Below are 15,387 nucleotides of genomic sequence, written 5' to 3'. Positions count from 1 at the left end.
CACACTTAGGGTCGGTAAGTAGATAGATGATGTTACACCTGGCTTGTGAAACCCAGACTCTGCTTTTATGAAGCAAGGATTCTACTCGTACACCTTAATTTTCTCTGATCAAAAGAGGTTCTGCAATTTATGCTTATCTTCCAGAAAGAATGCTGAAAGGGCTGTGAGTCAACACATTTCAGGAGCCTGAAATGGAGGTGTTGATATTTTACGCGAGTATCTTCAGCCACTGCTATCAGCAGATACCACATCCTTAGATTAGCTCCAGTAGAATGTAAAGGACAACAGAAGTCACCTGTCCTTACATCTGTATTTGTGATGTTTCATCTGCTACACCAAAATCTCCTTGAGGAAAAGACAATAAAGAAAAAACTAGAACTAATGAGAAGAAAGGCAAACCAAAAAAGAAAAGATTCGTCTTCATAAGTGGCCCTTACACACGACAATCTCCGTTTGGTTGCATAAACTCTGACTGCTGCGTTTGGCAGCTCCCACTTGACAGACGCAGCGCAAAGCTGTAGACTGCGCAGACGCCGGACTCACGTAGCCCCCCAGGAAGTCTCTGGCGCAGGCGCACGGGCCAGGGAAGTGGGCGGGTTCGCGCGCGTGCTCCGCGGCGCACTTCCGGCCGGCCCCTCCCCCTCCCCCGCGTAGCCACCTCCCTCTCTCCCTTCTCCTCCCCGGCCTCTCCCTCAACTATCTCCACCCCTCGTGCTCTCCGCCTGCTCGCCTCCAGACCTTCCCCGCCCGCTCCATCCGGGTCGCTCACGGCCGTCTCCGGACCTGACAGAGGTGGCGGCTGCTTTTCTCTGATAAAGTTTAACAGGGGCCAGGGAGCGGAGCAGCAGATCGGTGGATCAGCGGCCCGGACGCCGAAAGAGCCCTGGTGATCGCTGCCCCCGGCGCTTTGGAGGGAAGGTCCCGGGAGCCGGAGACCTGCCTCAGCAGCCGCGCCGTCTAGCCGTCCGTCCGGGGAGGGTCCTCCCTCCGTCGCCTTGGGCTTTCCCTGCCCTGAGGGGCCGGGTGAGTCGCTGGCCCGGTGGGTGCCGGGGTGAGCTGCGGCGTCGGGGCTGGGGCAGGCCGGGCTGGTGGGATTCAGGCCGGCGCGGAAAAGGGCGCTTTCTCAGCGCTTCTCCGGGCAAGGGGCGGGGGCCTCGGGCAGGGTGTGCGCTCCCCGACCCTGGGCCGGAACGCCTCTCCTCGCCGAGCCGGGGCCTCCCCGGGGCTGGGGCCCCGGGTGCAGAGCGCAGTCCGCTTGCCGCCCGCCTCTGCGTCTGCAGGGAGCGGGCGGCCGCCGGAGTCGGCCCGCGAGGCTGGGTGTGTGCGGACCGACTGCCTTCCTCGGCTGCGTGAGCTGATCTGGGTGCTTGCTCTGGGAAAGATGTGACGAACTGTTTCTCATGCTCCTACCTGTTGCTGGCGAGAGGATGCCTTCGAGACTGACTTTCAAAAGGATGGTTAACCCTAGCGCACTGAAATCCGGACAGTTTCTTGTCCGCCCCTTCTCGAAGGGAAAGAAAAAAAAAAAAAAAACAGAGATAATGCAGAACTCTCGAGAACTGTCGAGTTCTGGTGTCCCAAAAGAATGAAATCTCACTTCTGTTAATGGATGGGCTGTGGAATGGCACATCGGCACTTGCTAGCCGGAATGTAGCAAAATTGGATTTTGCAACTTCTGGAGTAAGGAATGTGGGTGACTACAACGGGAATAAGGCTGACTTCAGTAGAAAAGGTGTTAGTTAATAGTGCAGTGTGTTTGAAACTTGTGGAGTTTAAACGAAGTGAATTCTGATTGTTATTTGTATCTTTACAAGCGAAGAAATATTCAGTGTACTGGAAAGTTCTACAGATTTCGCCACCAAACTATCAAATGACCCAGCCCCCATTCCTGTGCCTAAAAAATCAGCAGTCCTGGCAGGGTTATTTGTAAATATTTTTTCCATCTTCATATAATTGTTTCACAGGTATGAATAGACGTAATCTGCCCACGGGAAGTTTTTTTCAGCCCGATTATCATTCGTAATAGAAAAGATGTTGAATTTTGGGGGGAGAATAATAATATTTAACCTGAATATTTTTCCGTATTATGAAAATGAACACTGACTTAGTTTTTAAATTAATAGTGAGGTCAGGATGTTACTATTTTGACGTAAAACACGAATTTTTGGAGGTGATTGTTTTATATGACCTGTTAGTATGAATACCTGGGACATTTGTATTGTAGTAAATTTAAATTTTTTTTCTATTGGTTTCACTTCTGTTACAGATAAGACCTTCAGTTTCTGTTGATGTGGAGGTAGGTATCAGGCTTTTTAATTATGCTATGATTTGAGGGCAACTGCAGGGTTGCATTTCTGTAGTTGGCTGGATACTTAATTTTTGGTCATTAGAAATAAGGATGCCTTATTTCCTACTCCGATTGAAATTATTTAAACCAAACAAAAACTGGTTGATTTCTTTAACGTACTTATTTCCATTAGCTTAATCTATCACAAATAACCAAAAGTCAAAGGAAGTTAATGTTTTGAATTTTGCAAAGAATTATAGAAAATGGTGTATTTACCCTAAGCGTTCCTATATGTTCATTTAAAAAAATACAACTGATTGGCTTTTGAAAGAAAGTAGATAGTACTCATGTATCGTATCATAAGATACATTTAATGTTTGCTATATAGTAATTGTAGCCTAGCATTTAATGAAAGAAGAGCTGTAAATGTTTCTTTCTGAAGTCACACTTTTTTTTTGTCTCCTCAGACATAGGTTACTTCCAACTTTCCAGAGTTTGAGAAGGAAATTTAGTATTGAAACTGGAAGACCAAAATAACCACAGGCATGTTGTGCTGGGGAAATGCATCCTTTGGACAACTAGGTTTGGGTGGAATTGATGAAGAAATTGTACTAGAGCCCAGAAAAAGTGACTTTTTTATAAATAAAAAGGTGCGAGATGTAGGGTGTGGACTCAGACATACTGTGTTTGTTCTGGATGATGGAACTGTGTACACCTGTGGATGTAATGATCTAGGACAGCTGGGTCATGAAAAATCCAGAAAGAAACCAGGTAAGTTGAAAATTTTTTATTTGCTCTTTCTAATAATTATATTATTTAAGTTTGAAGTGTCATATATAATTTCTATAATCTTAAATCTACATTCTTTGTCAAGCTTAAAAGCAAAGTAAATACATCCTTACTTGCATGCTTAGTACTTTTTCTTATTACTCTGATAAGCTCTATATGGCATTCATTGTAGCGCAGTAGAGAAAACTAGCCTATAGTATACTTGCTGCCATTGGCAACAAATGTGTAACGTTGTGTAAGGAGATCATCCTTAATAATTTCAGCCAGCTTGGATAAATTTTAAATTCATAATTTACTGTGATGTTTCCATACATGTGAGCAGGGTGAACCTACTTGCCAATAGTATATCTTTAATTTTTCTACTTATTCCCCTATCATATTTTAAATGTATAATTTTATTTTGTTTAGTTGTATATGTTTTATTTCTCTAATTTTCCACTTTCAAATATAGTGCTAACTACTAAAAGTTTCGTAAAATGAAGTGTCCTGATTTTGAATTAGATGTGTACAAGCAAAATTTAAAATACTTTGTAAGACAGTAATTTTGAGGAATTTGGTTATATTTCATATAATGTTCCTGAATATTTATTTTAAAACTAAAGATTGCAACATTTAGGAATATTGATACTTGTTTTGCTTTCAATTGTAATTACTGAAAGTTCCTGTCTTCCGGTGGTACATTCAGATAAGATTGTAGTATACAGACTTACTTTCTTCTTTAAACTTCAACAAGAACGGTACTTTTTGTTTTGTTTTGCTTTGCTTTTTTGAGACAGAATCATTATGGTATTTAGGCTGACTTGGAACTCACTGTGTAGACCAGGCTGGCCTCAAACTTGGGACAATTCTCCTGCCACAGCCTCCTAAGTGCTAGGGTTACAGGTGCACACTACTGTGCCGGCTAAGAAAGGCACTTTAAAAAGTATTTTCTATGGCAGTTATTTTTATATATCATTTCATTATTTAAGTGGATTTCATTGTTGGTGTACTTTTGAGAGATTAATGAAGACAGAAAATACTAAGACACTAAATTAAGATGCATCCCATCTCTCATGTCTTGTCACTACTGTTCAGACCTCACTTTTCTAAAGTAGAGTTTTCAACCTTTCTTTGTGGTTAGGGTCTTAATCCCTTCTGCTTTAACTTGTAATTTAGTTTTAGAGGACAAATAATAGTGAGGCTTAATATAGAAATTTTAATTGTAGAACTATTAAGTGGTAGTTTTTGTATCCTGTACATCAATAAGCATATTTTATGGAACCTCGCAATATTTTCATAATCTTAGGCATTGAGGTGGTCATGCTGATTCAAATGAATGATGATTTACTGTAATGTATTTGATTACATTCACTTTGTGCAAAAGGGTCATTTACCTTTTTTAGCTTTGAAATGCTACTTCATTTGAAATTTTTGTAATATTGGGGCTTCTGCTTTTTTTTTTTTTACATAGCGTGCGTGCCATGTAGAAATAATGGAACTTGTCTAGATTGCTTTAAATTTTGAAAGAATGGAGGACAAGTAGAAAATTCAAAGCCAGCACATAGGAATTGCCAATATAGTTATTGTAATTTATTAAGGTTTAGAAATTTTAAATGTTATTCCACACTTGTTCTGTGTTTAAGACAAGGGTAGACATTGTGTACTGATAGTGTAATGACCATGGTGCCTGCAAACAGTGTCTGGCTCCATACGGGAACTTCTAAGAAACTTACGATAATTACATTGTGACATATATATGGTTCTATGAATTTGTGGTTGGAAGCATGTGGTAATACTGAGTTGGGAGGGCAGATTTCTTTGTAACTCCAGGGTTGCCTCACTGTTGTCCAGGGTGTATATACTGGGACATACATGTAAAACATATATATTTTTTGAATGAAATAGACAAAAAAAAAAAGAGCTTTGTCTGAGAAATTTGGAGTCTGGGTTGGGAGTTCAGACATATATAAATTAAAACTGGAAAGAATTGAAATTTGACATGATGTGCTATGTACTTTGAGCCTAGGAAATTTAAATGATGAGAAAAGACATTGTGGAAAAGAGGTAAGATTTCAGGGAGAAAACGAAGGTTGAAGTTTGGTTTTTGTCAGTAATCACATAAAAGCCAGAAGATAGATCTAGAACTGGAATTGCTTGCTTTTTATAGAGGAGGGGGAGGGGAACAAGATCCTTGGGAAAGCCTTTTATTGTAACTCTTGACTCAGTAAGGAAGTGTGCCTATGCTACAGAGGTAGGAAAAAGTAGGTCAGGGCGGGGTGATTGCTATGGTAAGGACTTCATCTTTTGTGCTCACTCTTGATTTAACATTTAATAGTTTTAACTAAAATTATTTCTATTTGGAATAATTCCTTAATGTGGTCTTTACCTAACCCTTTTTAAAATTTGTGAGTTTGAGGACTGGATTAGAAGATGAGGAGTTGTTGGATCTTTCTTGCTTTCTTTTTTTCTTTTTGAGACAGGGTATCACTATGCAATTCATTGTGGCCTTGAACTCACTTTGTAGCCCAGGCTGGCCTTGATCTCATAGCAATCCTCCTGCCTCAGCCTCCCAAGTGCTGGGATTACAGATGTGCGCTGACATGCCTGGCCGAGTTGTTGGATCTTATGTCATTGTCTTTTTTCTTTGGAGATTGAACCCAGGCTCATAAATAGTAGGCAAGTATTGCTTCCCCCTACTGTTCTTTTTTTAAAAAAATAGTCTGAGATAAGGTCTCCTTAAGTTCCCCAGGCTGGTCTTGAACGTGGGACTCTCTCCTGCTTCAGCTTCCTAAGTGGCTGGGTTATAGTGTGCTACCAGACCCAACTATTTAATTGGTTTTAAGTCTCTGGAACATGCCAGTTGTATTTCTCAGACCATGTAATAAACAGTTCATTTCAACAGAGTTTTAGGATTGTACCAGAAAGAAAGCAAAAGGAAAGGAGATAAAAATAATTTCTTTGCATAAGTTGACTTTGTCAACATAACAAATATTCTGTGGTAAGAAATGAAAGAATTAGCTACATTAAGGATAAGTTTTTGAGTCAGAATAATTTAGTATAGGATTTAGCTTTGCAGTGTAGCAAAATAGATTTGGCTTATGGTCTCTTGAAGACTGTTTCCACTTTGGACATTTTTGGAAACATAGAAAGTTTAACTAATGTCTTTTGTTACCTACACTTTGTAGCCCAGGCTGGCCTCGATCTCGTAGCAATCTTCCTGCCTCAGCCTCCCAAGTGTGGGATTACAGGTGTGTACCACCATGCCTGGCTGAGTTGTTGGATCTTATGTCATTGTCTTTTTCCTTTGGTGGTAGTATTGAAAATTGAACCCAGTCTGCATCCATCTGCGTTGTTTTGAATGTGTATGTTCTTTTAATGTCACTACTAGTTCTTGCTGTAGGAGTGAATGTGTGTTTCACTTTCATGTTTTTCATGTATAAGAAGTTAAAAAATCTTTTTTAGTTAGCATTTCAATTTCTTAATTAATAGCTACAAGTAAATACATTTATTTTCAGTAAGCTATTGCAATCCATTTAAATAGGGTCCTCCCCACCTTTGGTACTGGGTATTGAATGCAGGACCTCACATATGTTAGGCAAGTAGTAGCCACTGAGCTATATGCCCTACTGTCTTTATTTTGAGATAAAGCCATATTAAGTTGCTAAGTTGTTCAGGCTAGGCTAGACCTTGCGATCCTGCTTCAGCATCCCACAGTGCTAGACTAACATGCTAAGTAAGTGGTCTAGGCTGGCCTCAATCTTGTGATCCTCCTGCCTCAGCCTCCCTGGATGCTGGTATAATAGGCATTTGCCACAATGCCTGGCTAGAATGTTTTTCTTGTTTCTTTACTTAGTATATATCCAGCCATACATATAATTTGATAGTATTTGGTAACTGTTTTCCAAAGTTTATGTTTTATGTATCTGTTTTCATTTGTTTCATGTTAGAAATGGTACTGTACTTATCACTGCAGTATTTAAATAATCTGGTATAATTCTATTAAAAAGAACCACTTGAATAGCTTTTTGTGGTTTCAAAGTTCTTGCAAATAGATCATCTCATTTAATCCTCACAACAGTCTTGTATACTAGCTAGGACAGTTTTTATCTTCCCCATTTTAGATGAGAAAACTGAAATTAAGAAATTGAGACTAAACAGGGTCACTAGGTTAGCAGGCATTCAGAGACCACAAAGCTTTTTCTCCTGTCATTTTGAGAATATAGAATAGTATTTGTTCACTAAGGAGAAAATCGGTTGCCATCGGTATTTTAATGTAATTCTGAGGATTCAGAAAATCCTTTTAAAAATCAGTATTTTGTAACTAAGATGTAGAATTAAGATACTGTGTTTTATTATCCTTGTCCTACTCCCTTGTTCATAAACTTTAAGAAAAGTCATTTTCAGATTCACATAAGACTTTGAGTTCTGTTTTCAAGATGTAATGTTGATGCTTAGCATGGTGGCACATGCCTATAATCCCAGCTATGTGAAGGCTAATGCAAGAGGGTCTCGAAGTTCAAGACCATCCTGGGCAATGTAGTGAAACCTCATCTTTAAAAAAAAAACAAAAAATAAACCTTAAGATAAATACAATTAAAAACAAATGTATTTACCACAAATTAAAAATTCAGATATGTAGATTATATTCTTGAATGGAAGACTAACTTGATTCACAAAGCTCACAATAGGTAAAGTTTCAATAGTGTGTTGAAATTTGTCATAGTTTATATTCATATTTATGGTCACATAGCAATAGTTACTTGTTTGCCTTTTTCATTTTCTGACCTGTTGTCTCTGATCACAAAACTTAAATCTATAATTGAACTGCTCCTTAAAACATAGTTGAAATTTAAAGAGTAGTGTAGGAAAATAAAACATAAATGTGGGAAATAAAATTATTCACTAAAGAATAGATTAAAAATATCAAGTTATTCCACAAAATTCTTATTCATTCAAAGACTGTAACACTAAAGAAGCTATGTTTTTAACTCTTAATTTTCATAATACCTAGATATGGATAATAAGATTTGAAAAAATAATTACTTGAGTCAGGACAGTGGGCCTACACTGGGCACTTTACCTTGAGAAAAATCAGTGCCCAAAAATCAGGTGTTGAGTGTAGAAAAAGAATCATGCTGCTGTTAGAGAGATGTATAATAATACTTTACTTTGTGTAGGACCCTACATCTGAGGAATTGCAAGAGCATTACACAGTAATTCATGGTTCCTTTCAAAATGCTTGTGACACAATTTGCAAGAATTATCCTCATCTTAGGGGATAAATTTATGGAGAAATGGCAGCACAAGTTGGTAAGTAACTTGTCAAAACAGCAGGAAACTGGTGAATCTGAAAGTTTAATAAATGTACAAGTCTCCTGCCTTATTCACTAAATTGTACTCATGTTTAGAATTACTTGCAGTAATACCTTCTGAGGTAGAGCAAATATTAATGCACAGATTTTTTTTCCTTGCCATTTTATTTGATGGCTTATTGGAAACAATATTTCACTGAGATGACCGCATTCTGGTACCCTGGATACTTCATTCTAACCCTGTGTTGTATGAAGAATATTACTAGTGCTGTGACTCAAACCCAGGGTCTTGTGTACACTAAGCAGGCACTACCACTGAGCTATAACCCTCAGTCTTAAGAATAGACAATCAGAAACTTACTATGGAAACATTCAGCCTTTTGTCATTTCTCTTACATACCATACTATATCCCTGTATTATTTTAACTATTAATTCTGTTCAACCCATGGTCCATAATAATAATCCTGTGCATGGTTGTTTTGATGACTAACTTGAATTTGGATTATGTTGTATCAAGGCTATTGTGTAGATATATTCGTCTCTGGATTGCATGGATTTGGTGATTTTATAAAACTTGTAATCCACAGACTAATAGCAGCTGCAGATGCCTTGTTGGAGCAGTTTAAGAAAGGGTAACTTCTTTGAAGGGTTCTTCTGTATTCGGTGTATTAGTCAGTTCCTGTTGCCGGGACAAAATACTAGAAACGCACAACTTGAAAGGGAGGTTTATTTGGCTCACAATTTCCAGTGGGTTCAGTTCAGTTGCTGGGACAAAATACTAGAAACACACAACTTGAAAAGGGAGGTTTATTTGGCTCACAATTTCCAGTGGGTTCAGTTCAAAGTTAATTGGCTCCAAGGAAGGGAATGGTAGAAGACAGCTGCTCATTCCATAGCATTCAGGAAGCAGAGAGAGAAAGGAGGGTCAGGGATTAGAATATACTTTTCCAGATCATGTCCTACTGACCACCTCCAACTAGATCCCGCTTTCTGACAGCACATTTAATGATGAACTGATCAATGGATGAATCCACTGCTCAATATAGCACCCCTGCGACCCAGTCACCCTCCACGTACAAGACTTGGGACATATTATAGATCTAAATCATAACAGTATGTTAGTGTTTTTACATGGTTGGAAGTGTGTCATATTCTTTCCTTCAAAACAAAACAAACACCAGGAACATGAGGGATTTCATTTTCAAAATCTGGTTGGCTACTAAGGTTTCTTGTTGCAAATGACAGCCAGCGATGGTGAACCTTTTAGAGCTTTCAGTCCTAACAGCCCCTTGTGGCACATGCACCGTAGATTCACCACCACCAGCCTAGGTAGTCCAATTTCCATTACCAGCTTAGGAGCTTCTTAAAGATTGTTAGTGTCCTATATCTCCACTACGTTACATAAATGTAGCACTGTTGTTAAAGTTCATTCTCACACATCTCATGTGTTTTTAAAATCTCTTTGAGGATATAAAAGTTGATTTCTAAACTATAAAGTACAGTTAGGGGGCTGGGGATGTAGGTAAGTGGTAGAGCACTTGCTTAGTATGCAAGGTCCTAGGTTCAGTTCCCAGTACCACCACCACCAAAAAAAAAATCATTAAAGCACAATAGGTACTTGGTATACATACTTATCAAAGCAATTTCATAGAGGAGATGAACTGAAACATTATTTTAAGGGTTTATTTGGGCTAGAATTATTTTAGTGCATAGAAAAATGAGTCGTGGTTATGAAGAAACTCTGTTAATCAGTCCATGGTTTATCTTTGCTTCTCTGAACTTGTTTTACCATGATGGAATTAAAAAAGCATAATTAATCTTAATGATTTGTGATAGTTATTTTACACGCTCCCCTAAAAGCCCCCCTGAAAACAAAACCCACAAACTTTGTTGTGTGTAATAAATACACAAATTTTTTTTAGTGTTACTTTTGGTTAAAGAGAAACTTCTTGAATTTTAAATTCTCTGAATCTTAGTATTTTGTTTTTTCTTCATTTGCATTTCTAACATGGCAGAATTTTAGTTTAGCGTTTCATGGCCATGAAAAAAAAATTCTAAAATCATTTTAATTAATTAACTAATTAGTTATTTATTTGGTACCGGGGATTGAACTTAAACCTCATGCCTGCCAAGCAGGCTTTTATGCTGATATGCTATAAATCCCTGGCCATAGAATCCTTTAATAATGTGTTTTTCACAAATTATTGAAAATTAATCCTGATACTATTTGAAACTATCCTAATTGTTTTTTGGTAAAGTAAAAATGCTTGATTTCACTAAAAGTAACAATTACAGTTTTGTGATATTGGAGATTGAAATTAAGGTCTAGTGCTTGCTAGGCAAAGTGTTGGTATCACTGGGCTTCATCTCCAGCCCACTTGCTTTATTAGTATCCAGGTTTATAGTCTTTTTTCCTTGCAGCATCATACAATTCTGAAATGCAGTTTTGTTTTTCACAATTTTTTTTTTCTAGCTATGCAAGCATTAAGGTTTTTGGTGGGAAACTTTGAAGATGGGCACAATGAGAGCTCAGCTAGAGTATCAGCACTTTGGGAAGCAGTGGATGGAGGATTATAAATTCAAGTCCTGCCTGGCAATTTAGTGAGATCCAGATTCAAAAAGGGCTGGGGGTATACCTCAATACAAAGGCCCTCAATTTAGCCCCCCTGTACAGTAATGGGGTGGGGGGGGGGAAATACTGACTGTGTTGGCCCATGCCTGTAATCTCAGGACTTGGGAGACTGAGGCAGGAAGAGTGCTGTTGAGTTCCAGACCTGCCTGGGCTACATAGTGAAACCCTATGTAAAAAAAAAAAAAAAATCTATCTGTGTGTGTGTGTGTGTGTGTGTGTGTGTGTGTGAAAGTAAATATAAACTAGAATGTCATTATACACAGATAAGTGCTACAACTTTTAGGGACCTTTTCTGTACTTTTTTTTTTTTTTTTTGATACCCAGGATCCAACTTACGACTTTGTGCTTGCCAGGCAGGTGCTTACACCACTGAGCTAAATCCGCAGCCTTGTACTTAGCTTTCTGATTACATACTGGACACAGTTCCTGTATCTCTTCTCTTTTTTGAATACTAATTGAATAATTAGTATTTTCTCATGTTTTAAATGAGAGTATTAAAGGATGCTGTGAAGAATTTAACGTTTTATCTTTTAGATGTCCCAAAATTTATTTAAATATTAAAGGATGCTGTGAAGAATTTAATGTTTTATCTTTTAGATGTACCAAAATTTATTTAAATATTATATATTTTGTAATTTATTTCCAGATTAATGCTACCAAATATATCAATTTAGTTTTTATTCTGCATTTCAATTTGTTTCTTTAGGAAAAAGAATATGTTTAATTCCAGCAGATCTCAAAGGTATGATAACTGAATTTATTTTAAAATGCTAAGCACAGCTGTCATTTTACAAAGCTGATATGCTCAAAAGAAGATAATTTATAAAGGAAAGTTTTAATGATTTATTTGGCAGGGTTTTGAATACCCTGATGAATATCATGTAAAGATCTGTTAGGGAAAATAAAACAAGGGCACATGATAGAAATGTGTATAAGGTTTGCTAAATATTAAGAATGCACAGACATGAGTGCTATTAGCCCGTTAAGGGTTAACTGAAATGTTAATTGAAATGTTTGAGAATAGTGAGCAGGAAAGTTGGAAAGGTCAGATTGTAGAAACTCACTGATAGTTTATAATGTGAATTATGGGTTGTATAAAGGAAAGATTATGGAGGAGAAGGTTTACAGGTAAAAAAATTAGGCTGTGATTGTAGTTCTTTCAATCAAGGAGTGATTAGGGAGATAGCGTGACTAGACTTTGATAACTACTGGTAGATGGAAGTGAGTCAAAGTGTAGACTCAGGTGTGATCCTAGGTGTAATCATTAATTAATAGAGAAGGGAAATCTAGGAAAAGAAGGAATGTTAACTCTGCTGTGTTCTAGGAGGAGAGAAGATTCTGGTGAGGTGAATTCTGGTGTGAATTCGTTAGCAATGTTCAGTCAGTTGTAAAGAATTTACTACTGTTAAGTGGAGAGAAAATCAGGGTTAAAATGCATGAAATGTTTTTAGTTTTGTTTTACTGTCAGTGGGCTAACAGTCCAACTATGAATTTCTTCCTGGTTCTAACTTTGAAGTGGCTGATAATCCATTAACAATATTTAATTTTGTGCTTTTGGAAAACTTTAAAATACCTGGTGATTTGTAAATTTAAGGTACCATGAATGGTTGTTTCTTCATCTGTTTTGTAAACATGAATGTTTATATATAGATAAAATGTTCACTGAGTACCATCTGATAGCCTGATCATTTGAATTTTATTAATAGGTTTACTTATTCTTGTTTAACTGACATAGTACTATTACATATTATGTTTGACTTTGTCTTTCTTCCAGATACTACTGCAAATCTTTATTTTCGGCCCTAAACAAAGCTTTTAAAGTTACAAGAGATGTCAACATAGATATAGGTTGCTTTTGATAGCTGAAGTAATTGTAACTATAAAAGGGTATGTACTGGCAGTATAGGTAAGATCTTTGAAAGTGTGTTCTCTTAAGATAGTACTGCTGTTTTTGTGGGGTATTGGAAGAGGTGGGAGCATTAGAGGAAGGCTAAAAGAGGTCCTAAGGAGCAGAATTAGCATCTGAAAACATCTGGAGGAAGGTTTAGTTACTTTACCGATTATTAAAAGTTTGATTTTTTTTTCTGGGTAGTATTGTGAGAGTAAAATAGAGCTCAGGTTGTTTTCCACCATAAATTGCAAGTATTTATCAATTAATCCGAGGGTTTTTCAGCTATAGATTTCATGAATAGACTTTAACAGAAATGAACCTCTTATTTTCTGAAGAGTAATTAAGCAAAAAGCTGACAGGTTGATATTATCTTTGTCTGAATATATTTATACATTTGAGGGGGAATGTGTCTCTTCAATTGAGAATAAGGAAGAAAGTATATATACAAGTCACTTTGGCAGTGTAATAAACCATATTAATGGGGAGAAATTTAATGATGAATCATTATTTAGACACTATAATGCTATTAAGAAATAATAATAGCTAGCATTATGTGCCAGATAACTGTGCTGATTCCTTTACACAGTGTGTGAAAGTCTTAAAATTATCCTGCAAAGTACGTATTTTCTCTGTTTTACAGGTGAAGAAAATAACACTTTCAAAAAGTTAAATAACTTGCCAAAGTAAAAACACCTAGTGGAAACAAAAGTTCATTGGAACAGGAGTAGGAAAGATACCTTAATTAGTCACTTTCTCATCACTGGAACAAAATACCCAACACCCAGAATTTAAAGGAGAGGTTTATTTCGGCTCGCAGTTTTGTTTGTGTATGTGTGCACACACTAGTTTAGGCTGGCCTTGAGATCACTGTGGAGCTCAGGCTGGTCTTGAACTCCTGGCAGTTCTGCTGTCGAAGCCTCCTAACTGCTTAGATTACGTGTGTACCACCGTACCCAATTTGGCTCACTGTTTTGAGAGGATTCAGTCCTCTCATGCTCTGTTGACCCCAAGGCAGAAAGACATTGTGTGGAGGAATCCTTTTCCTGTCCTAGGAAGCTGAGAGAGAAAAAGGGACAGAGACAGGGACAGGGAGAGGGAGGAGGAACCAGGGGCAGGAATACATCCATCCAGAGCACAAGCCCAGTGGCCCACCTCCAACCAGGTTCCTCCTTCTGACAGCACATTCACTAAGGACTTCATCAATGGATGAATCCACAGATGAATAGAATGAACCCATGGTCTAGTGTTTTTCTATTATATGAGACTTTTTAGCCCTAGGCAATGAAAATGTTGTTTATAATAACAAAAAGCAAAAACAAACAAAAAGAGAGAGAACCCAGAAATGGACTAGTGAAAAGTTTAAAAGAACTCTGTGAAGAAATGAAAGTATTATTGAGAAACACAAAAACTTAAAACCAAATTTGTGTTGAGGGACAATGATCACATCTGTCAATTTTCTCAAGTTAATTTATAGCTTTAATGTGGTCATAATAAAAATTCCAAGTTTTTTTTTGAGGGGGGTGGTGGTGACTAGACAAATAAATTTCTCAAGTTCAAAACTAGCAAAACAAGTAAGAGCACTGTGATATATTATTTGATTTTAGCTACTTTCATTTTACAGACTTTAAAGGTGCCCCAAACAATTTTAAAGTGAAGATGTAAACCAGTGTCATCTTAAGTCATTTAGGAAAACTTGGGTTTTGAGGTGGGGAGCATGAATTGTTCAGTAAGTGGTCTTGCAGTAGGTTGGAGTGTCATCTCAAAAATATATTCGGTGGGTTAATTTGTTACTCCTTGTATTTTTTTTTCCTTTTTTATCGGTACCAGGAATCGAACTCAGGACTGCCTGCTTGCAAGGCAGGCGCTTATGCCGCTGAGCTAAATCCCCAGCCCCTACTCCTTGTATATATTTAGATAAATTCACATTGAATCACATATTTATATGTAAAAGCAAATAAAAGTACTCGAAGAAACTACGGGCAGATCTTTTTATTATGGAGTCCGGAAAGCTTTTGAATCCTATTGAAAAGTGAAAGATACAGTAGAAAATAAACTAAATAAAAGTGAAAATAATTGTTGATAGAGCTGTTGGGGGACCGCCGGCGGCTGAAATATAAGAAGTATGAAATATAAATGACCTTTATTTTGAGAATGCGGGGAGAGACACCCCCGACCCCCTGGGGCGTGGCGTCTCCACCCTGGTCTGCGATCTCTCCGTGGAACACGTGGAGTGAGGGCCTATATGTAGCTAGGTTAGGGGTGGTCCCTGAAGGGGCATTACGGATGCACAGGTAGCCCATTGGCACTAGTTTGGTGCCAGAGGTAGATTCCTAGGGGTGGGGGAGATAGAGCTCCTTGGCTTTACAGGCTACAGTGTTGTGTCTGGGCCAAAACCCTTTCAATTGTAGGTAGAAATGACTGTCAACGTTAAAAATAAAAATGGAAAAAGTTTCATATTATAGTCTTAAATGCTAATCTCCCTTATGTAAAGCACTC

The 15,387-nt window shown here is 37.8% G+C and overlaps 1 protein-coding gene across 10 annotated transcripts in view; it reads left to right on the top strand.

The window, feature by feature from the left end:
- Window positions 1-841: 841 nt before the first annotated feature.
- Window positions 842-15,387, top strand: part of Herc4 (HECT and RLD domain containing E3 ubiquitin protein ligase 4) — a 102,063-nt gene continuing 87,517 nt past the window's right edge. For 5 of the 10 annotated variants that reach the window (XM_063239569.1, XM_063239568.1, XM_063239567.1 and 2 more), the window contains exons 1-3: window positions 880-1,039; window positions 2,267-2,296; window positions 2,755-3,058. In XM_063239569.1, the coding sequence (XP_063095639.1) occupies window positions 2,833-3,058 (226 nt within the window). In that variant the 5' untranslated portion in view covers window positions 880-1,039; window positions 2,267-2,296; window positions 2,755-2,832. Of the gene's footprint in view, window positions 1,052-2,266; window positions 2,297-2,754; window positions 3,059-5,613; window positions 8,366-15,387 lie in introns of those variants that run through there. The other 5 variants (XM_063239565.1, XM_063239566.1, XM_063239572.1 and 2 more) reach the window with 5 other exon arrangements.

This window comes from Cavia porcellus, unplaced genomic scaffold (assembly GCF_034190915.1).
Source record: "Cavia porcellus strain 051 isolate PalLab524CR breed Dunkin Hartley unplaced genomic scaffold, mCavPor4.1 scaffold_28, whole genome shotgun sequence".
NCBI classification, from domain to species: Eukaryota; Metazoa; Chordata; class Mammalia; order Rodentia; family Caviidae; genus Cavia; species Cavia porcellus.
Note: the sequence above shows the minus strand (reverse complement) of the source record. Positions and strands in the feature narration are given on the sequence as shown.